At 31.9% G+C, this 815-nt stretch overlaps 1 protein-coding gene across 1 annotated transcript in view; it reads right to left on the bottom strand.

The window, feature by feature from the left end:
- Nucleotides 1-336: 336 nt before the first annotated feature.
- Nucleotides 337-815, bottom strand: part of LOC105817791 (coiled-coil domain-containing protein 110-like) — a 6,892-nt gene continuing 6,413 nt past the window's right edge. Inside the window, exon 2 of the mRNA XM_012653581.1 lies at nt 337-695. Coding sequence (XP_012509035.1) covers nt 655-695 — 41 coding nt within the window. The 3' untranslated portion in view covers nt 337-654. The remainder of the gene's footprint in view (nt 696-815) is intronic.

The raw sequence follows: 815 nt of genomic DNA, 5'->3' as shown, positions 1-815 counted from the left end.
AGTGTAAAACTGACTCCATCGACTACAAAAATATGTATGAACTTTTTCACAACCTAATTTTGTAGAAGCCTTTTACAAAACTACATTAAATTGTCTCATTTTTATTTGTAGCCTGGTGGAATGAAGGCAGGAACATTTGACCCTTACCCAGCACATTCTGCTGACCCTTATGTGGTTAAATTGTCAAAGATTTCCAGCAAAGATGGTAAGATTTTCCATCCACCAGGTGGACCAAAAAGCAGACCAATTGAAAGTATAATGACTTTGAATGTCAAAAGGTAGGAATATCTTACATTTAGCCTATAAACCAAGAAAAAATTGTTTCCAAGTTTTTGGCTTCAAAATTATATCTTTTATTTATACATACTTTTAAAAATAAAAAATTTGGGCAACTTTAGAAATCTCAGCTCCTTCCATGTACAGTTACCTGTCTTCTCTTGTGGAAGTTCTTTTTCATCTTCTGAAATTCTCAATTGAAAAGGCTTAGTTTATCTGTACCCAACTATTCTGCCCATAATTTTTAAAGTTAATCTATTAGTACCTTATTCTGAGTCATTTGAGACCACTTAGGTATTAATATTTGTAGTTCAGTTAGCAGTACATGTTAATATTGGCTATTTCTCAAAGGGAGTTTCTCAGCAATTGTAAGGAATCCTAATGGTGCTTGAGAGTTCTGTCCTGAGCTTTGAAATAATCTTCTGTGAAAACAGGAAATATTCTGGTTAGTTAAAAATAATAACATCACTTATAATGCTTTGAGAAAAAATATATGTATATTACCAAAGTATCTTAAAACTTCAATTTTACCCAGGTTT

Source organism: Propithecus coquereli, unplaced genomic scaffold, assembly GCF_000956105.1.
Source record: "Propithecus coquereli isolate 6110/MARCELLA unplaced genomic scaffold, Pcoq_1.0 Scaffold4243, whole genome shotgun sequence".
Lineage (NCBI taxonomy): Eukaryota > Metazoa > Chordata > Mammalia > Primates > Indriidae > Propithecus > Propithecus coquereli.
Note: the sequence above shows the minus strand (reverse complement) of the source record. Positions and strands in the feature narration are given on the sequence as shown.